Source organism: Lutjanus erythropterus, chromosome 4 (genome assembly GCF_056507025.1).
Source record: "Lutjanus erythropterus isolate fLutEry1 chromosome 4, fLutEry1.hap2, whole genome shotgun sequence".
Classification (NCBI taxonomy): domain Eukaryota; kingdom Metazoa; phylum Chordata; class Actinopteri; order Lutjaniformes; family Lutjanidae; genus Lutjanus; species Lutjanus erythropterus.
In genome coordinates, this window is record NC_139320.1 from 14,956,985 (window position 1) to 14,979,859 (window position 22,875).

At 40.1% G+C, this 22,875-nt stretch overlaps 1 protein-coding gene across 1 annotated transcript in view; it reads right to left on the reverse strand.

Annotated features, from left to right (window-relative positions):
* Positions 1-22,253, reverse strand: part of gjd1b (gap junction protein delta 1b) — a 35,421-nt gene extending 13,168 nt beyond the window's left edge. Inside the window, exon 1 of the mRNA XM_084717059.1 lies at positions 21,156-22,253. Coding sequence (XP_084573185.1) covers positions 21,156-21,226 — 71 coding nt within the window. The 5' untranslated portion in view covers positions 21,227-22,253. The remainder of the gene's footprint in view (positions 1-21,155) is intronic.
* Positions 22,254-22,875: the final 622 nt, after the last annotated feature.

The following is a 22,875-nucleotide window of genomic DNA, read 5'->3' on the forward strand; positions in this document are numbered from 1 at the left end:
AGCGCAGCACAATGGGACTGTGATGGCAGTGTGAGCAGTACATGCTGTGTAAAAAGTTGCTGCACATGCTAATGTTAGCTAATGTTAAGTAATTAAGCAGGATGGCTGCAGTCACACTGACTTTTAAGTTCAGATGAAACGGCACCTCAAGAGTATCTAGAGGTGCGAGAATGATGTATTTCTGAGGGAAAGAGGGTAGATAGACATAATGATGGGAGGGATTTTGATTTGAACATTAAAAAGTAGGCGTGTGCTTTCAGAGGTTCAGGTGGATCATTTTACACATTCAGTTTCAGTGTAGTTTTTCTTAAACCTAATTAAATTGTAACTTGGTTTTATCAAAGTCAGTGCAATAACAAAAAGACAAATTTGTTGTTAAAGAATGAGGGTTTCTTATATTATACTCAAACAGTCTAGGCATTTAATCCAAAAGTGTGTGTCAATTTTGCACAAATTGCAATGTAAATAAACTCAATTATTTTTGTGTCCTCACTGTGTTCTGAATAAGAGAAAAAAAAAGCCTTAAGGAATCATATGAAGGGAAAATCACCTAAATATGATGCTACCACAAATGCCTTTTTAATGCAGGCATTTTGTGAGAAAAAATATCTGAACCTCACACAAACTACAACAGAAAATCCGCTCTTTATTACTCATAAAAGTCTCCTTGATAACATATAAAGAGATCCAAGTGACGGTTCAAAGACGTTTCTTAAACATACACTTGCACCACTCACTTTTGCTTCCTAAAAGTAATAATATGGCACATTCACTACTCTGCATCCAATTCCATGTCACATGTAAAACATGGTTTCTGGTTAACTGTGGACAGCACCGAGCCCTTTGTGTGGACATCAGGCAATAAGACATGCATTACTCTTTTTTTTAACATGGGTGTAAGTGGGAATTTGTGGCGTCATGATTTCAGTTCTTTTCAGTACTTTATCTCATTCAGATTTCTTAGTTCTTTTGATATGTTATAAATTATATATTCACAACACTAGAACGGCTGAAAGAGTTTCTGTTGCAATTTATGTGGGTTCATGTTGTATAATACATGTACTAGAATACCTGTCAAATATACCCCAAACTAACAAAGAGTGACTTGGTGGTGTGAAGTAACAAAAATGTTTTGCCATCAGTGTCAGCAGTGATTTAGGAAAGTCCCTCTTCTATGTTTATCCAACCTTTATCCTGACTCTCCTCTTCTCTTTTCTTTTTGCTTCTTAATGTTTTAACTTTCGGTCTTTCTTGTGTGTCTTAAGGGTGCCAGGTGGTCACCCACATACAACAGATCAGCAGCTCCAACGAATCTAATCCTGTCACACATCAAATGTGGACGCAAACTCTCTCTCATTCTGTGAGTTCCTCTGCCAGGGTTTATCAATAGCCCGTAGTTCACACCAGGTCACCTGGCACCAGGCTGTATCCAGCCTCACAGAAGAGACACACACACCCACACACAAACACACGCACATAAATGCACACACACACACACATACACACAGAAGGGATGTTCCGGTGCCTCAGGCCAGTGACAGAAGGAGTGAGGGGGCTGCACTCTCCCCTGTTGTCAGACCTTTATCCTGCATGGCCACCCAGCTTCCAACATGTACACACACTGACACACACATGTGCACAGGCGCCGACGCAATGTAGCAAGTGGAGAAAATGCATCCCCATTATTCAATTAAGGGGAGCAAAGTTATAGTTTTGCCTGGTGTCATTTACGATGCTGGTGGGTGTGACATTTTGCCATCACCATTAACACACAACTAATGTGTTTATGATTAAATTGCTAACTAGAGCACAAAATCATTTACAAGATCGCAAAGTTCTTCATTGATAGCCTCTCAAGTGTGCTCTCAAAGTGCAACAGATTGATACATATTACATTAAAATATACAAAATCAAAGAGTTGGTTCTTTTAAGTGTGGATATTAGGCTAATACTTTGCATTAGCCCTGTTGATTTTTATTATTAGGGATGTAGAGGGGAGGAAACACACTGTAGGTTTTGATTTGATGCAAGAGATTAGTTGTGTAGACAAGTTTTCTCCCCATTTTAAAACATCACCAGACACCCACGCACACACAAACACATGGACACTCACCATGACTCGCAAATGCTAAGTCGAAAATATACAGCTTGTATCACATACCCAGACACAAAAAAAATTCTCCAAGGCCACCTCTCCATGCACATGTGCACACATAAACATTTAATCATACACACACACACACACACACACACACACACTCTTCCAGCTGTTGCAGGGCGTCACAAAGCCGATTGTGTCTGACATTGTCGGGTGTTAATGCCATCCTCTCAGGATAAGATGAAGATGAACCTTTATCATACCGACCAGTAATAATGGTTTTAGCACCGTTGTGGCTTTGATCTGCAGACAGGCGGCTACAGAGTCTGTCAGGTTCAGTTTGGCTCAGTTCAGGTAAATCACTCACACTGAAGCTTATTTGGATGAATATTCAACCAACATTATATGCAAAGCACCTTCAAAGAAATAATCCTTGTACTAATGTACATGATAAGATATGCAGAAATGTACTGTAAGTACATTTACTCCTGATGTACTTTCTTTTACTTTGCTTTTTTACTTTGTACTTTACTTATTTCCATTTTATGCTACTCAATACTGAACTCCACAACTCTACAGGAAAATTCATACATTTATTTACAGCTTTGGTTACTGTATACTTATAATATTCTTTTTTTTCCCCTTAAGAACATATGATAAGCTGAGATAAATTGCAGTGTCTGGTTGGGGCCATGTGTCATGTTTCATATGTCTTGAGCTGTCTGCAGTTCCACCCTTTAATCAGCTCATGACATGATAGATTTATCTTGTGACCCTTTGGAGGGGCCCTTTGACCTGACCCCTGTGCTGGGAAACACGGAACTTAACTTACACCATTAATAAAAGCCACGTTTCCACCACATACACTTTAGCCAGGGACTAGAAACCTTTGGAGAAACTCAATACATTTCCACTGCAAGGACCATGGTCGAAATTAATCTGCAGGTACATTTTACCTCCCAAAAAGCCCCTACTCAGGGAACAGTACGTTCCAGAAGTACGGGAACTTTGGAGAGGGGCTTGCAATACTGAACATTTCTAATTTGTCATGTAGTCCCAGCATTTTGTATCAGCCACCATTTAAAAAAATCTGCAGCCACAAACCAGTTTGTTCTTTGTTAATTTTGCTTCATCAAAATCCTGCAAGAATGAAGGAATTTTACTTGTAATTGAGTATTTTTACATTGTAAGTCAGTATTTTTATTTATTTATTTTTTTTTTGTGAAGTTAGAATATATTTGTTCCTGTGTTTTGAACAATGCAACTGTGTGAGGTTATACTGTGTTGTAATAAGTTAACAAAATGTTCAGTCTCCTTGCTGGTTCTTCAGACACATTCAAAATCATTATCGCTTTTGCTGTTAGCTGTGGCTCGCTTCATGCCCTAAAAAAATTATGTATATGTATATTGTTAACATTATAACGTATTTCATATTTAAATATCACATCTATCATCAATACTGGTGTATCGCGACATCCTTGATGGAACATGAAAAAAGTAGATTTTCATATTCCAGTAAACATGATTCTAACAGTATCCAGGTTTCTGGTGGTCTGCATACAGTTATCTTGATTTCTTACCATCCCAACCACTCTGTTCTGTACCAACACAGAACATTCAGAGACCAGAATGTGTTTACATGCCACAGTATCCTGGTTTCTATCTGAGTACGAAGGGTAGTAGGTTTCTGAAACCAGGATAAGCTGTTTATATGCGCAAAACATAACCAGGATACTCCAAAACCCCGCTGATAACCAGGATACTAGTGTGAATGTAATGGTTTCTCAATAATAAGGTAGCTGGTGACAGGACTTTTTATTATGGCATAGTCTCTGTGTGTAATCCTGAGATCTGTAAGCTGCTGAAATGGAAATCTAATAATAGCATTTTCTAATACTGTTCACTTATCTACCCATCTCTCTGTCCCCTTCCCTCCCTCCCCTTCTCTTTCATGCACACACACACATGCACACACACACACACACACACACACACACACACACACACACACACACACACACACACACACAAAGGTATTTAAGTGGTGTGTTGATGAATGTGAACTGACTAGGTCTGGCTCTGGAGATAAATTGGTGAAGATCAGAGCCCTACTGAGGCGGACAATAATTCAAATTTAACACAGTATCTCACACAGGCATGCACTCACACGAACGCACACACATGCAAACGCTCAGTTATGTAGTTTTACTCATCAGTTAAATTAAATTTGTTTAATGACTATAAAAGGATATTTTTTGTTTGCAGTTTCTAAATACTAATAATGAACAGATTGATCATGAGAGACAGTGTATCCCACTCTCCTACCGGTGCACTGCTATGTAAGTGCACTGTACGCAAGACTCTCCATGACGATAATAACTGTGCCAGTTACCTTGGCAACAGATTAGAGGATCCAGTAAGACATAAATAGGAGCACTAGCTTTAAAAATAGACTTTCTAAAAAATCTTCTCTGTGAGTGATCATTCAGAACAGATCAATGGCACGAATGAAAAGAAGTGACAGGAGTGAGTGGTCACCATGGCAACAGACCAACCAGTGTGGAGCATTGGTTTTTGGGTAGGCTGTATGAGGTTGTGATGGAGGGGTGAGGCATGAGCAGGAGAAAGAGCAGCGGGAGAGAGGAAGAGAGTGAATGCGTGGGCGGGAAAGGAGGGAGGAGGAGGTCAATGGAGGGAAATACAGAGAGCAAGTGAGAGAGCGAGAGAGAGAGAGAGAGAGAGAGAAAGAAATGATGGGCGTAATCCGGATTAAAATGGTGGGTTTTTGGACAATCCCGAGTTAGGGCCGCCGCGTCCATGCCAACTCCCCACCCACCGCGACTCTCCCGTGCCAAGCTCCAACCCAAATCAGCAGCTCTGGCACATGCAGGGAGCCTCCATGACACACAAGCAGACAGCACATGGCTGTGCAGGGAACAACCCAAGCGAACTCAGTCGACACAAAACACTCCTCATTTTATTCGGTGTTTCTGGTCTACCACAGTGGTTCCAACAGAAATAACTAACAAATACGACTGAATAAAAACGACACGGTTTACATTTGGCCTTATCTTAAATCCAGAGTGAGCAGTGGTGGAGTGTAAGTACATTTACTCTAATTACTGTACTGTACAATGGTACAAAGGTACCTGAGTATGTCAATGTTATGCTGCTTTATACTTACAGATAATGTACTATTTAGCTACACCATTACATTTATGTGGCATTATTTCCTAGTTATTTTGCAGATTCAGATGACTGAAAACACAACTTACCTAATTCCTTAATAAAATATGAACAAATTAATAGACCTCAATAAATAATTTCTTTTTTATTTCTTAGTTCTGTCTGTTTATTCATATATTACTGCATATTTCATGTAATGGATAATGCACATTGTGCAGGTCATTATTGCAAATTAAACCCCAACAGGGTGATGATCCCACTTATTACATGGTTTCTTACCAAAATAATAATAATAATTTGACACAAAATATTAAATTCAAAACAATTTTATGGATTTAAATTTTTTTTTTTTGCTTCTCCAGAGTCTGTGATCAAAACAGAGCCATGCATTAATGTAGTGTTAAAGCACTTTGTCAAACTGGTTTTTATAAGTGCTATACAAATAAACTAAACTAAACTAAACTAAACTAAACTAAAAATATCGTTATAATAACATAATATGGTAATTCATGATGCATTATTATGGATTAAACCACCCAGCAGTATATAAAGTAGTTGTGCTTTAGGCTTGGTACATAATGCTAGTGTCATATATGATTGCAGATGATTGGATCTTCAGTGGTGGTCTTCTGAGGTGTAATTCATGTGGATTAAAAGTGTTTTTTTTTACTGATCTGATTACATGTATGATGAGATGAGATTTAGAAGTACAATGAGATTGCAAGCAGTGTCCAAGCCCATGAATCAAAGAATATACATCAGCCGCCACTCCTGATCCTGATCAGTTGTTTTAAAATCCGATGCACCATTCAGCTCGTATGGGAATAACTGTACAGGAAATCTAACTGAATGTTCAATCAAATTATTTTATCTAACTGAATATTTTTTGCACACTCTGCTTGCTTATTATTTTTCTTTTTATACCTAAGAAGTGATAAATTTGAGTTAATCTGATATTGCAAACATACTGTATTTTTGTGAGCACTTTAAAGCAAGCCTGTAACTCTTGCTGAACGGTGGCCACTGTGGTTACAAGTAACAAGTATAAAATAATTTTAACTGCTAAAACAATGTTTAACAGTTGCACTACTAGATAAGAGGCTTTAAGTCAGCAAACTGACATCAACTGACTCAGTGATGTCAGTTTGCTAACATTAGCTAACATTAGCCACCACGCTGTTTATATTTGTATTAGTAAAATTGTAGCAGCAAAAACCATGAGTAAGAGTAGGTTTTATTGCATATGAATTTTACTTTTCATTTGTTTGAGGAAGAATGTTTTATTTCTTCTTTCAAAAGTTAGGGTCTCATTTGTTGGCTTCAAAGTTGAGATTGATAGTTTATGAACTCGGAAACAGCAGCTAGCAACAGTCTCACCACAAGGTCCACCCAGTAACTGTACTAACATCTACAACTTTGAATCTCAATATCTTTCCACCTGAAAGCTTGGGAATGGTTAGCTTAGCTTAGCACAAAGGCCGGTAGGGGGAATAGTTAGCCTGGTTTTGTTTATAGGTAACAGAATTCCTCTAAAGTTCAAGAGTGCTGCAGGAATGAGTCCTAAAACCAGTTAGCATGTTATCACTTCAGGTTTCCTCATCTCCAAGTCAAGGTTTTTTTTTTATGTGTTTTTGGTTTGGATGGTCTGTGGTAGGGATGGGCACGATTGATCGATGATCGATAATTGATCATTAAGAATTTTGTCGATCACGTAATTTTTTTTCGATTTTTCGACAGTGTTAAACAGAGTTCATGTAGTGTGCGTCGAGAAAGCAATGTAATGAATTTCACTATGTGGCGGTAGTAAAATATCCCACCAGCGGGGGGCGATATAGCTTAAGGACAGCAGAGAAAACCGCCTGCGAGCTGACTTCTGCCCTGCCGCCGTATCTGAAGGTAGTAAACATGAAGCGTGCACGGCGAACAAAAACAAGTAGGTTAAGTAAGCTATAGCCCAGGACAGTTACCACCGTAGCCTTCATGTAAACCTATAGGCCTATAATGTGTTATTGTTATGTGGGATCTCCCTCTCTCAGTCGTGCCTTTTGGCAAAAAAAAAAAAAAAAAAAAAAAGTCAGCTGCGAGTCTACTTTGTTCTTTGATTAAACGACTTTTAGTTAATAATATGATGTTTTATTTTTGTGTTTAAAACAGGCGAAATGTAGCCTATTTATTTTGTTTTAGAGAATATCCTACTGGCTCTTATTTTGTTAAGATCCCGAGTCCCGACGCCTCCGCGTAGGTCTATTTCTATTGTTTAACAGTTGCACATTTAAATTGTAAATCGCGCAAGACGTGGATTAAAGTTCTCCTTAAATTATTATTATTTATTATGATTTTTATTCTGCCTAAAAGAGGCAGAATTGTATTTTGTTTGAGAAAATAGTATTGTGCTGGCTTTTATTTTGTGAAGAGTTTCAGCCCGATGCCTCGCGGTGTTTTGTTTAACAGTTGCACATTTAAACTGTAGCCTAAATTGTGCAAGAGGATTGTTGGATTAAAGGTTCTTCTTGAAATAAATACTTAATTGAGAAAAATTAGACTGCCTGTGGTATTTTTAATCATTTTTTCTATCAGACATTTCTTAATGATTAAATCGATAATTGATCGTTAATTCTCATGATTATCGATCAAAAAGTTTGTCGAAAATGCCCATCCCTAGTCTGTGGTTAACACAAGCTTAAGAGACTTTCATGTTTTGCTCTACAACATAAAATAACTCAGTAAATACCCTGCTGGTGAATTTTGAAGGTTTTACATATCTTGAAAAAGGCGATAGCTATTAAGTGGCTAAATTAGACTACACAGGTTATCAGGGGCATTGGACATCATCATGCTGAATACAAGTCACTTAGTGGTGGTGACCTGAAGTTATAAAACTACTACTAATACAATGTTAGTTAGCAATCATATATATAAAAAAATTCTAAAAGTGCCGTTCACTTGTGAAGATTATTTTGCTGAACAAATGTGTCAGTATCATAAATTTGCCACAGAGCATATTTTCTGCAATAATCCAAAATCCAGTGGGAAAATCCCATTGTTTTTTGTTAAGGGCACCAAAGCCATGCTAACTACTGGGTTGGCCTAAAAAAATATTCACCCCTGCAGCACTCCATAAATATGTTATATGTTGTTTCTTTGTTCTGTGATGGCAGGAAAAAAAAAGTATCATACATTTGCATCTAGATGAATATCTTTTTATCATGATTATGTTTAATGACATTCAGGCCCTCTTCAAGATCAAACATCACAGTAAAAACAAAGGCACTGGTATACTATGTAGGCCTCACTCTGCTTTCAGCAAATCACTTCTTCCATACACAGCCAGTGACAGGAGCCACATCCACTCAGATTATTACACAATGACAGGAACAACCAACACTTAAAGTCATAATCTATATTTAATCTATGAAGTGACAGTGTTTTCAGACAGTGAATCCAACAGTACTCCCTTCTGGACAGTAATACCTCCAAATCACCTCCTCTTGTGAGAAGGGATACCTTCTCACTCTTAGAGAGGAAATTAGGTGATTGAATTCAACAAAATGTGTTTATTCAATAAAATAAGTTTTTTTATTCTGCTCCCAAATTGTAGTTTAAAAATAATAAGTTAACATTTTATGAGAGGTTATGTGTCCAACTATTATACAGACAAGTGCTGTAACTTGGGAAGGGCCACGCTAGCTGTTTCTCCCTGTTGCTTTATGCAAGGTGCTAAATTAAGCAGCTTTTTCCTGGCTTCATCTTCCTATTTAACAGACAGATATAAAGTCTGTGCAAAATGGAGGAAGGGGACAGTATTTTTATGTGAGGCTACATCAGTGGTATTCACCATCTATCCGATAGGAGATGAATGCAGCATCAAAATTTAAAACTGGTGTCTGTTAAGAGGCGCTGCTAAGCTGCTGTCATTCTACAGGTTGTGAAGGCTAAATTTATCTGTTTCACCTCACAGCGCTGTCTACCAAGTAGCCTTTTCATAATTGGCTAGATGAGCGGTGTGAATGTAGCATATTGCCGAGAGTCAAACACGCTCCCTGCAGCTTCATTTGACTGCTTAATTGAAGAATCTGCGAATGGGATCATGTGTGTGTGTGCGTGGTGAGGTGTGAATACATTGTCACACTCTATCTGGATGCTCATATGCAAAGACGTCGACTGTGACAGTTCTTTCAGCATGTGTGTGCATGTGTGAGGAAGCTATGTGCATGTTCCCGCCCCACAGTAATGAGTATATTAACCACGATGCAAGTTCGCTTACGCACGTGTTTATATATTTGGATGACCATCTGGTTATGAGTGTGTGTGGGGGGCAGTGAATCAGATGCCTCTATACAGTTTGCTGGCCCAGGCAGAGATGGTGTGTGTGTTTTAGCAAGGTGTTCATGATATTTTATTCATGTTGAGTCAATCACAGAAGATGATACCGCCTCAGAGGAACAGTTGTTACAAACACACACTCATACATGCTCAAAGAGATGAATGTGCTGTGGTCTAAGTGACTCTTACACTCTCAGCTTGTTCATTAGAGCCCAGTAAAGTGTGAAGATGCAGCCAGTGATGGGAGTTAGAGCGGGTGGGGATGAGGAGGATAAATCAATGGCAGAAGAGCGTCCTTTTGATCTTCAAAAAGCCAGATTGAGTGAGATAAAGTGCAGAGGCAGAGAGGAAAAAAAAAAACGAGAGAGATGCGTGGAGGAGCAGTTTTATCTGAACATCAGCTGAAGAAGCATAATGATCAATCAAACAAAATGAGAATGTCAACTTTATGAGCGCTACATAGACATACTCTTAATCATGTGTATGAAAAAAAGGATATTTCATAAATAAGAAAATGATCTCACAGTTGTGAGCTCACACAAATAGACCCAGCTGAGAAAACTTCAGAAGCCACAACACTGCTTTGTACAAAAGAGCAAAGTTGGCTGTTTTAATTTTATCCCTTGTATTTTATATAGTTTTGTCTATCTGACTGCAAAGAGAGTCAGATCTTTAAAACTGACATTCCTGACTTTGTGATCTGTTAACATTAGCTGCACGTAGTCAGTCGTTTAAGATCTTCTGTCATAGCAAGAAGGTCAGTTAACTCGTCCTACTCAGCCAGTGAAAACAGTTGGATAATATCTTCTGCAGCTCCGTATAAGCCAAATATTGCTCTCTGCATACTAACCAAACTCCATGGGCGAAATCAGTCACATGGCAGGTGATGGTCTGCCACTGCCTCAGTCATATTGGTAAAACCAAATCTAAAATATCTTTTGCTGCTGACCCTGTCCATAACAGTTCAGTGCTTAGCTTCCTACGCTGGTACTCCTGCTTCTTCTCCAAACTGGAGGCATGCTGATTACCATCTACTGTAGGTAAATACACTGACTATGGATAAGTACCTCATACAACCCCACTTCAAATAATCCAAACTATCCCCTTAAGGAAGTGCAATACTAACTCACAGGAGTACCACTTTTATTATTGCAATTAAATTATATATTGTGGTATAACTATTATGATTAATCTGTGTGTACCCATTATGTCACCTGTTCAAAATTTACCTCAAAGTAATTTTGGCTCTAACTCACTGTAGTTTTAGGAAGAGTAGAGCTGGATATTTTACTGTCTCTGTCATGTTGGTGTTGATTAAAAAAAAATTGTTCAAAGAGAAACTGTATTACCCACAGCACAGAGTGACAACACTAGCCCATTAAAAATTCATGGTTGTAATACTTGTTATTAAATTACCTGCCATATAAGGCTGTATAAGGACTCACAACAGTCTAATAACATTTCATTAACATATTCATATATGCACTGGTGTAACGTAACATGCAACAAGTAACATATTTACTCTGACTAGTTTGCCCACCTTGCTTACAGCTCATGTCAACAAGCTATGGAAATGTGGTATGTAAAATGCCAGAGATAAATAATTCATCACATCATCGTGTGGTAATGCAGATGAGAACAGGCACAGCTTTTCATTTAAGCCTGTCCAAGTATTGATTTTCTGACAGTATACTGTGGATCTTTATGGGTGATTCTCAATCGCTGGATGTCACCAGGAGGGAAGAGTTTCCAAACTGGATCTTGCTTTCAACTCCACTTCTACATCACAGAAATGTAACTTTTACCAAAAAAGTACAGCCAAGAGAGCGGTGACAGAGATGGATTATTAATCCATGATTGTCATCATCAATCCATCTAAAAAAGATTCGAGTGTAGTGTAAAAGAAAACCCCCTAAAAATCATTCCTGCCTGGAAAGTTGACAGCAGTTATCAGTTTAAAAATCTATGGACCAAAAACCACTAAGAGTATCACAAGAGTTAAATGATAATGAAAATAATTATTAGTTTGCAGCCCTAAGGAAAACGCGATTTCAGGTGATTATACACTAATGAAAACATACATGAATATTATATCCCATTTCTGGCATATTTTGCCAATAGATCCCCATAAATCTTACACACTTGGCCTTTAGTGTTCCAGTCTTGTAAGCCCACAGCTGACATTGAGCAAGAGGCGGGGTACACCCTGGGCAGGTCGGCAGTTCATCACAGGGCTATAGTGATTCTTTAAAATTAAAATTTTTCAGATGAACATATGACAAAATGAGTGACTCAGGTGGCTATTTTTGCTCTCCTGTGTTTATGTGCGTGAGGTGATGTACGGGTTAAACTAACCTCGGGTATCATTCTAACACTGACCTGCTCTGTCCTCCAGCGAGGTACTAACACTAAACCTATAAGCCTTACTGAGTCACCCTGACAGAGACTGTTTCTCCCCGAGGCCCTGCAAGGTGAAATCTGTCTCAACTCTGACCCCTTCGCCTGCTCTAAGCTCTCTGTCTTTATCCATTCATCGCTCCCTCTCTCCTCTATCTGATCCACGCTGTTGTATTCTGGTCTCGCCTGAGTTTCTTCATCCACCAGTGTTTCCCTCAGTGTGTACCATGATACACCTTATTATGCACAATAAAGATGTTAAACTGATGTAAGCTTGGCATTAACACACAAAGCTTAAGGATGAAGATGGAGGTTTATCATCTAATACTCACACACACTCACTTGCAATAGAAGCTTAATCGATTAATCCATCAGCATAAAGACGGCATGTCAACCCTGACCTTAGCTTATGTGACCTCATGTGGACTGTGAGGATCAGGAGAGAGAATAAGCAGATGAGAACTAGAGAGAGGATGGGGGAAGTGGATATGAGGTACAAGCAGGAAGAAATGAGAACACAAGCTGCATAATTATGTGCAGTTGCTCTGCTCTTTTTCTCCCAGCTACAACTCTGCATCTCCAACAGTCCCTATGGAGGCTGGTTGTAGCACTCCAGTCATGAAAGGCTGCGAGCAGCTACAGAGCAGCTCTCTCCTGCTCTTGGGGCACATTTCCACAATATTTGTATCATTCATAGAAAACTGTAACGGATCTATTCAATTATCACTGAAATACATGCTAATGCACTCTTGAGGACTATCTTCAATAGTTGTGTTTTGCATCATGATTATTTCTAGAAATGTACCAATCCACTTGTTTTTTAGTGCTGCGACAAAGCACTTACCGGTCAGTCTTTGAGTTTTATTTCTGCAGCATCCTTGCTACACTGCATGTAAAACTTCTAAATAAAATACTTTTTGAAGTAAAGCACTACATTTAGCTGTTCCTGCCCAGCAAACTGGTGGTATAAGAATAATAAATAAGATTTTATAGAAGAGATTTTAGGCCAAAATGAAGAGAGCTCCTGAAAACTGCACACAGAAAAAATGTGAGTTTTCACCCTTTGAGGTTGCTGTAGCTGGTCAGTGTGGAGTGTTGAAGTCAGAGAAATGGATTGAGATGGCAATGTGAAGTAGTACTAGCAGTAGTAGTAAAATTACATGAGGCTGAAACTTAACGAAAGTCTGGAAAGCTTGTGTAGTTTGCATAATGTAATTTGTGTAATGTCATGCATTGTGGGGTGCTGTAGGATTCGGGCTTGTGACATTCAAATGTGCAGCTTATTTGCATAATTTCCCATGTAGGTGACTTTTTTGTTGTTTTTCGAAAGAACTATGCAGTGTCACAGTTACTTTATAAATGACGCGACCAAGAAGATATTGTTTTTCAACACCATTTGCTCACTCTCAACATTTAGTTCTTTGTGGTTCTAAGTTGTTTTTGAATACTGTGGCTCCACAAAAAAATGTTGACACCTACATCAAACTATATTTTGTTAGAATTGTAACACACTGCACATATTCAATCATTTATTCATGTACTCATTCACTCTGCTGCTACCTGCTGACCTGCAATCAAGTCAACAGAGCAAGTAAGTGGCACAAACAGTTGCATGTAAGTAAGTATTGTTTGGAAACATGCTGAGGCAAGCCCATCTATAGGTATCTTTTAGGTTTAACTCTAAAGCTGTGACATCCCATGATGCATTGCAGAAAATTTAAGTGGGCCATTTTATGTTTTAAAATGGAAATGTTATTGTTTGTAATGTGTTTGTTTAGAACAGGGTGGCTTATGCTTGTAATTGTCATCTTTGTGCTGGTCTACTGTTATGAGCTGGGTAGCACATTTCTTCACTCCAGCTGTATCATTACCCAGGAATTTGGAATGCAGTTCCTGTATATTAAATGCAAAATCAGCGTAGACGTGATAATCAGTGCCCTGCTGGGTGTAGTATATACAAATAGAAAACATGACGAATATGTGGCCTTATGGAATTTAATTTGGAATGAAGATCTGTGCCGCAAATCTAATGTTTAATGAATGTGTTACATCAATATTGGCCCCTGATATGTTACTGGATCAGATTATACCCATCTTGATTTATTTCGCCAGAAGCTGTTCATAAATTCAGGTTTTATCAGCAGGTGGATGCTGTATATTTGTTCAAAAAGTCTGAGATGCAGCAGGAATCACATTGATCTTCCTTCCACCAGGGATTCATAATCTCTCTATGGAACATGTGAGGTCATTTTAATAACCAGTTCCTTATGGCAGCACAAATGAAGGCACTTCCACTACAGCCAAGAGCATCCCCGGGGGTCATTACGTATGGATGGAGACGTGTGAAAGCAGAGACAGGGGAGGGATAGAGAGAATAGATGTCGGAGATCTCTGTAAGCGTCTCTTTTTAAAAATCTCTCAGGGGACTCTGCCGTGATCGAGGCGGTATCACAGCCTCCTTCTCATATTCTTCTTTTCTGCAATATAGCATACATTTAAGCTTCATTCTGTACAAACAAAGTCATCCATCACCTCTGTAGGGGCTGTGAGCACTCCACAGGGATTTGCTAAATAAAAGCGCAATGATCTAAAGGTCATGTGACGACAACGCCGTAACCTGTCAGCAAACACAAGCACACTGAGTTGCATGTACACAATGCTCTCCATTAAATATTGGTTTTGGTTTGGTGTATGCATTGTGTGTGCTGGAAGAGCACACATGGCATGCACACCCACACATATACACACACTCTTTCCGAAACGGATGAGCAGAAGGCTCCTGAGTGACAACACTCATTTGACTCAGGGGAGCCGTGCTGAGGAGTCATGCTGAGCGAGTTGGCCTATGTCAAGAATGAGGCATAGAGCTTCTATAGGAACACTCCCACACACACTCTTGATCACCTCCTGTAAAGCGCGCATGTGCAGCGGCATGCTGAGATACAAGCAAACCTTCAACCATTTCTTCTTCAGCGATTCTATCTAGTGTTTAGAATGAACTACAGCTGCAAGGACTGGATTGTAAAATGCGCATTTTGTGCTTCAAAACAGTTTTAAAGCCTCAGTATGCTTCAAACAAAGTGCTTGTGGGATCACGTAACAGCGTCTGAAACCACATTTCCAGTGGAAACAGAACGGGCTGCATCCGACATACAATCAAACAATGATACCCACTTTATGCAGTGGTTTGTCAGACATGAGGAGGTAGGAAAATAGTTATTTGTCCTTAACCAATTTGAGGTTCTAAGGACAGAGCATGTCATATGCTGTATAGATTATAAAGCCCCCTGAAGCAAATTTAGGGCTATATGTGTGTGTCATACCAGAAATGCTTTCAAACATTTGAAAGTGGGTCCTTTATACAATTCAGCTTTGGAGAGAAGTCGGCTTTTCGCTCAAATTTCAACATGTGTTCACCATTCAGGAACAAACTTATCTGTCGAGAGGCCAAAAGTCATCAGTGTCACATAATATCATGGTGAGGACAAAATGTCAAAAAGTCTGGAAAAAAAACCCTGAAACAGTCAGAGAAAAACATTCTGACTCCTCCAAGAGCCAAACCAAAGAGTGTGTGAGTGTGTGACTGAGAAGCAACACAAATGTGGGATTTATGTTCTGCTTTTCTGAAGAAAAAATCTTATCATTGGACCAATAGTATTTTGGGGGTAACTTTTTAACTTTCCTAACAGGACATTTCTGGAAGTGTCTTGTATTGTCAAAAGACTTTTTCTGAATGTCAGTTTTAGAAAAGAAAGGCATCTTATAATCAGAGTCATTTTATATGCAGGGCCATTGATATTTAAAGGGACAGTTCACCCCAAAATTAAAATTGAGTCATTATCTACTCACTCTCATGTGGATCAAAGTTCGGGTTTAGCGTTTTTAGTCCACAAAATACTGCTGGAGTTTCACAAGAAAACTCCCAAACAATGGAAGTAAATGGTAACCAGTTTTTAAACATAAAAAAGCAACAGAATAAAAAACTTAAAATGCCTCCATGCTTGTCTGGTGTAATTCATGTCTCCTAAAGCCCCACGCAGCATGAGAGTGAGTAGAGTGAGTTTTGAAAGATTAAGTTTCATTTTTGGGTGAATTATCCCTTTAAGGAGGTGAGGGTAGTGAGAGTTATCCAGTTTATGGTTCTTACTAAGTAGTAACACTGATTCTCAAGCATCACATTAACTTTTATCTGTCCTTTTCAGGGTGTTTAACCAAGGCTCTCTTGTCAAGAAAGGTATATTTGCTCAGCTAATTACTGTCATGGTTTATTTTAAGAGGCAAAAAAGTCAATGAGGTACTTACAGCCTAATCACTCACTTAACATTCCAGCCGCTGCAACTCATGAGTCCATTTGTATTGCAAATGGACAGGCCTAAAGACTGTTTCATTAAGTGCCCTGTCTTCTATCAAGCTCCACTTCCTATTCCATTATTGGAGATCAATATCATGGTGGTGGGAGGATGGACTTGCATGTTTAGTGGTCCCACTCGGACCAATGGCAGCTCACAAGTGGGACTGTGGCCTATGGGAGCTGTACCACGGAGACAGCATGAGCGATGTGTTGACAGTAGTTAGGTAGAGAGTGCTTCATCACGGTTTCTCCTTAGAGGATGTGTGTACCAACAGGCGACGGAGTCCCACAGTCCATCAGATGGTCCTGGGGAAGCCGATTTATACCTGCCCCACTGCCCGTAATGGCAGGAATTAATCACAGGTAGCAGGTGAACACACAAACACACTCGCAGATAGGACTGAGATGTGTCCAAGCACATGTGATATGCCCAGAGAGTACACCAAGGCTCACGTTTCACACACAGTCTGAGTGTATGCGCACACACACACAAACCGTGACCGTAGAAGGGAATCTCTGGAGCTGTTTGTAATCTTACACAAACAACGTGCGTTATACTCCTCCTAATGTGTGTGTGACTCATGCATGACGAATTGAGTCAGGCCTGCGGGCTGTTGTCACGGTGGGCTCATGAGAACACACACTGGCATCGCCTCAGGGACAGCAACCTGTCCAACGTTTTCTCGGGCAGGACGGCACCTGCGCTGACCAATGAGATGCACGAAACCGCAGCTGAGGAGACCAATAGGTTTTAGGATTGAGGGAGTATTAGAGTGCGTTTATAAAAATTCATGTCAGCAGTGATGTCCCAGATTAGATGGTTCTGAGCTGCAGAAAAGCCAGATGCAGGGAAGGCATTTTACTGTGGGAACATACAGGCTGTCACAGAGAACCTGGCTCTGTTCATATTATCAGTGATAGCACTAAGTGATTAGGAGTGCAAATTTAAGAGATTAATGAACACCATGAATGACATCCACCCTTTTATATCCATTTTTTTTCTGACTGGAATAGGTGAAATGCCTGCTAGTGAGTGAAACAAGCAGCAAGGATGCAGAACATTAACGACTCAGAATGAGCCATGATTGCTTTAAAACCGAAGCTCAAGAATTGACTGATGCTAGGGATACACAATTTCAATTAAAATTCAAAAATAGATTGAAATAGACTTTAATAATCTGTGACTGCTACTGTGACTTTAAAATCGTAAATCAAATCTAATTGTGGATCTGGAGAATTGTAACATCCTTCATCAATACTGACTTAAAACTTGGAACACATATGTTTTGCCATTTTATGTTACTTAACAGTTTATTTTGCACTGTTGTCTGTTGAACTTGGTGTTGACAGCTAATGTAGGTAACATTAACGTCAGTTGTACATATGGTGGACCGTTTTTGGAGTATTTAATATTTAGGGACAGCCAAGAGAAATTGTGTGAATGTTACACTTTATTCAAGGGCAGTTAAATTACCAGAATTGGTTGGATGTGGAACATTTCACTTTTTGTGGACATGCAATGCAAGCTCAGAGGTGTTGTGACACAAATTAGCACTGGTTCATGGAAGTCTCCAGTCTACAGAGTCTGGGAAATACTGTAGATTTCCAATAAACCATAGACCAGTGTGTACCCTCAGCTGTGTTGCAAAATCAACAAACAACAATACAATAAATAACTAGTTTACCATGGACACCACAGAAATAATTCTCTTAGTACTTAGTAAGACTTTCTTCTCATGGAAAGGACAGCCCATAGTCAATCAGTTGGCCAACTGGACAGAGAGTCAATATGTCAGTGGTGTTAGTTTACAGCTATGGATTTGATATTGACACCAACCTTTTCACTAAATACTAACTGAAAATGCACTTTTTAAACAACAAGTGTTATTGCATATTGCATACGCATTGACTTTGATAAGACAACAAGGCACAGTGGTGGTTTGAGCTGAATGCTGTTACTATTGTAGTTAATCTTATTAACATTTGCTAATAAGATCTAACCACAAAATACCCTGGGATTATGACTTTTACATGCCCCAAAGTACTGAACAAAGCAGATAGTAAATTAATGGTCACCAAGAACAATTTCATGACAGTCCGTCCACATGTCAACCTCGTGGTAGCACTAGAGGGAAAATTAGGGGAAGACTAAAGTCAGTAGGCTTCATCGTCTGGGGATTATGAATATCTGAATCAAAAGACAACAGACCAACATTGCCATGCTTAGGTAGAGCCATGCCAAAATACCATTAAATTTGAACATCAGCAACTTATGAAATTTCTACAACTTATAACATGTCAATCTGAGGTCAAGCCATCCATATCCGTCCTGCTGTAGTCTCGCTGAGCAAACCACTAAATAGTTTCCAATTAACTGAATAGACACTGTTCATATAATTCTGATCTCTGAACTTCCTTTGTTGTGAGAATTTTTCACAAATTTTGGACATTTTTTAACCTAAACACTAACTAAACAATTAATCGTGAAAATATCATACAGAATAATCAGTTATGAAAATAATTGTATTTGCAATCGTAAACTGGTTTATATTGTCTGAGAAATTTCTGTATGTTAAGTGGTTCTGGAAATGGAAACCAAACAACAAACAAATGCAAGTGAATATGAACAGGACTGCTGGAAGTCCTGCGTGTTAATTTTGAAATTTTGAAAAAGTTTTTTGGTTGGCTTCTCCCGCCAACCAAACATTTCAACTGTCTGGACAACAGAAATAATCTGCATAAAGATGATCTGAGGCTTTTTGCCGCCGGGTGTCCTGGTTGCCCTGCTTAGGTCGTGACATGCAGCACCATCTCGTGACGAGACAGTCCTCTTGGCTTCCCACCAATGCCCTGCAGACTTAGGCCATGTGTCTACTAGCTTGTCTGTGAATAACTGCTCCTCACTGCCTTCACTCGGTCTTTTCACTCTTTCTCCGTCATCTGCTTCCTGTCTCTCATATCTCGCACTCTGACTGTGGATTTTGCTTGTCTATTGTCAACTTTACCACCAAACTCTCTTGCTGTTTTTCTCTTTTTCCTTGGTTGGCTTTGTGGCCTTCACTTCTCTTTAGTGCCCTTCTTCTTTTACAACCATCTCCTTTACTGTCTTCTCTTTCTCGCTCTTGCAGAAACCCTGCAGCCAGGATGACTAGTCCAGTTGATGATGACACTGCGCTCCCAGTGTCTCATGAATGAGGGGAAGCAAATGCTGACCGATCATTCATCATAACACCAAAGGAAACAACTCTAACTAACCCATTCAACCAGCAGAGTGCTCTCCGAACAAGACTCAAAATCACTTTGGTTTCTATAACTCAACACGACAAAATTCACACTCAGAGCTTTGTCAGCAGAGGACGACTCATGTTGTGCCAAAAAAAAATCATATTTCTCCACATCATTTACTTCATAAACTGGCTGACATTTATTCACTCAATAATTCAAGAATACCATAAGCCAGACTGAGTCAGTAGCTTCCTTCAGGGAATTGGTTTAAACTGCTAATTCAGTCTCTAATGAACCCATGCAGAACCTGTGGTTTTGAAAGATGTCCCAAGAAAACCCCAAACTGAGGAATATGTCCTTTACTAGATGTATAATCATGTTTAATATCGTCCATAGAGCTGATGTGCCTCTGTGGCTAAAACGCTCATCAATAATTGCTCAGTCTGTGGCCAAGGAGAATGAGTTATTCAAACTAAAATACAAGACATCATGTAGAGTGATGCATAAATCATAACTGCCCTGACCCTGCACTAGTGACTAGTTTTTTTAGGTTGTGAAATGACTTCATACTTGACAGAGAGCGAAAAGATAAAAGGGGAGAGGAAAGGAGGCACGCTCGTGTAACATGATGGCCTCTGAAGCAAACTTGACATGAAAACGGGAGCTGAAGAGAGGGAGAGTGAAGACAGCGCTGAGAGGGACAGTAAAAAACTGTGAATGAAGCCAGTGTGGACTTTTAAGGTGAGACTAGATCCTCCGATGTGCAAAGCCTCTGGACACTCAAAGCCCCCCTCCCATCATGTCATTCAGAGGGATTAAAAGAGCTAAAGCCTCCCTGCCATCAGCCACGTTGGACCAGGAACCATTGACTGGAGGCAGAGAAGGATTCATATCTTGCACACATGCATTGATATATTTGTAATTTTAAAACTGTACAGTGTGTATTATCTTGGTTTTACGTTTTAGTTTACTTGTTTCCTGTTTTTTAAGGTTGTCCATCTGCTTGTTTCTGCTGTTTTACTTTCCGTGTTTTTCCCTCTTTTTTGATTCCGAATGTTTTCACCCATGTCTCGTTATTCCCACCCTCACGAGTTGGTCTCATGTCTTTCCTTCTTTAGTTGCCAGTTTGTCTTCATCCATTTGGTTAAGCATCCTAGCCTTTGGTGGTGTTTTTCTTTGTATTTGGTTTCCTTGTGCTTCCAAACTTTCTGCGGGATTTACATGGACTCTGGATTTTACCTGCTCCCTTAGATTTGGTTGCCTTTCTTGGACTGCTTCTTTTATATTGACCTGTGCTGCCAGACCATCCCATAAGCCTTTACACTGAAAATCATTTAATCATAAGTCATTTGAAATGCTGTCTGCCTCTAGTCTGTATTTTGGGTCCATTTCCTTGTTTTTTTTTCTTAATGTGTGCAATTTACCCATAGACATATACACGAAAAATGCACAGATGAAGACATGCACATTACAGAAGAGAGCAAGAATATGTTGCTTTTAGGACTCCATTTCAACTCCCTGTGTCAAAGCATCAAACTGAAGACCACAATCACACACTGCACTCCAGTAACTCACCTCCCGATCATAGTAGAGTGCTGCTGCACGGCGGCCTCCAGGAGGCGCTCTAGGATGGTCCATTCTCCCATGGTTGGAGTTTGGAGGCATCCACTGGTCACAGGAAATCAGGTGGGGGCTTCCCAGTCAGCAGGGCACCAAGTGGTGGTGGTGTTAAAGTCCCTTTTTTTCTGAGTATTCAAGTCCACTTGTTGGGTTGAGATGAGGTAGGGAGTGGCGTCAGGAGGTTTGTAACCTTGAATAAGCTCAGTGGCGCCACATTGTTTCTGCTGTCATCTGCCTTTTGCCTTTTGTAGGTGCTTCTGATCTGTACCTGAGATGGTTGAACTGAAGCTCGTCTATGCGCTCGCTGCACACACCAACTCTCATGTGCGTCTGTGTGTGTAATTCTGCGTCCATGCACTCGCTCAGGTGAGTGCGTCTTGCCACTTCCCTCCTTATTTTTCCCACTTATGGGTGCACGTGACCCTGTTTACTGCCAAAACAGCTGGTCTGTCATATGTTCTCACACACACTCACACCTGATCCAGCACACAGAGCTACCAGCACTCATCTACTTCTACTCAGCTTCGAGGAGCAAGCTGTAGTTTGTGCAAACAGACATCCATCACTCACAGGCTAACACTCCACCCTCACACACTTCTTCTTTGACAGCATCTTGTAGTAACTCTGGGCAGGCTCAGGTCCATACACTCATGTGAGCCTGAGAAACCAGGGATCTGTCGTACCTCTGCTCGTCCAAGGCTTCTCCATCCTCTTTGCTTCTTCCTCTTTCTCTGTCCTCTCTTCTTCCAGCTATTATTCAATGGATTCCTTCTCTCTCCCCTCTGTTGCTCCTCTCCTTCCCTCCTGGTTTGGTTCAAGCAGCACTGGACTGAAGCATCGCACTCCTCCTCCTCCTGCTCCGTCTACTTCCCTCTGCTCAAAAAACGAGCGCTGCTTCCCTTCTCGCTGCCTCTTCCTCTCCCTGTGTTTTTCTCAGCGTGGTTTACGAGAGGCAGCTCTCATTTCTTCTCTTCCCTTCATCTTGTTTTTTCCCTTCCCACTTGGTTTCTCTCTCTGTCTCTCTGCTTTGCGCCCTCCACCTGCCTCCGTCTCTCTCTCTCTCTCTCTGAGCCAGTAGGCAGCCAGACCAAGCGTGTGTCTAGAGGATTACAGAGAGGAATCATCTCTCTGCTCCTCCCCCCTCTCGCTCCCTCTCACTCACTCTCCATCACTGTGTTTATCCCCCCTCCTCCTCCTCCTCCTCCTCCTCCTCCTCATCTCTTACTGCTCCACCACCAACAGTACCACACAAACCCTATTCCACTCTTCTCTCTCATTGCACACTGCTCATGATTTTGTCTTCCATCTGTTTTTCACCATCCTATGTCCTCTTGTCTGCATCCACTGATACCTACTGTAACAAGCATGATCTTTGCTGTCACAAACACGTGTATGTCTGGATTTGTGTGTGTGTGTGTGTGTGTGTGTGTGTGTGTGTGTGTGAGTGTGAGAGAGAGAGAGAGAGAGAGAGAGAGAGAGAGAGATGGAAATGGAATTAGCGACAGTCATCAAGATTTAGTAATTTGCTCGCAGGATTCTCTCTGTCTCTCTCTCTCTTCCTCTCCCTCACACACACAAACACACAGTCTGTAGTCATGAAAGATCTTTTTTTTAGAAAATGGGAAAATTTTGATTGTCTATTAATCTGTTGAATAGTGAAAAATGCTCATTAGAG